General features: G+C 70.1%; 1 protein-coding gene across 1 annotated transcript in view; it reads right to left on the reverse strand.

The window, feature by feature from the left end:
• The window catches only part of RASL11A (RAS-like, family 11, member A), an 858-nt gene extending 724 nt beyond the window's left edge, over positions 1–134 (reverse strand). The window contains exon 1 of the mRNA XM_009876677.1: positions 57–134. Coding sequence (XP_009874979.1) covers positions 57–116 — 60 coding nt within the window. The 5' untranslated portion in view covers positions 117–134. The remainder of the gene's footprint in view (positions 1–56) is intronic.
• Between the last annotated feature and the right edge of the window lie 67 nt (positions 135–201).

Below are 201 nucleotides of genomic sequence, written 5' to 3' on the forward strand. Positions count from 1 at the left end.
CAGGCCCCCCCCGGGGGGGGGGGCCCCCCCCGCCGCGCCCCGCTGCCGCCTCCTCCCTCACCTGTGTTGGGCTCGTAGTCTCCGATGAACCGCTTCGTCAGGAACCGCACGATCATCGCTGAAACACAGAGCGGACGCGTCACGAGGGACGGACGGACGGACAAGGGGGACTGACGGAAGGACGGACGGAAGGACAGACAG

The sequence above is a fragment of the Apaloderma vittatum genome, unplaced genomic scaffold (assembly GCF_000703405.1).
Source record: "Apaloderma vittatum isolate BGI_N311 unplaced genomic scaffold, ASM70340v1 scaffold6379, whole genome shotgun sequence".
Lineage (NCBI taxonomy): Eukaryota > Metazoa > Chordata > Aves > Trogoniformes > Trogonidae > Apaloderma > Apaloderma vittatum.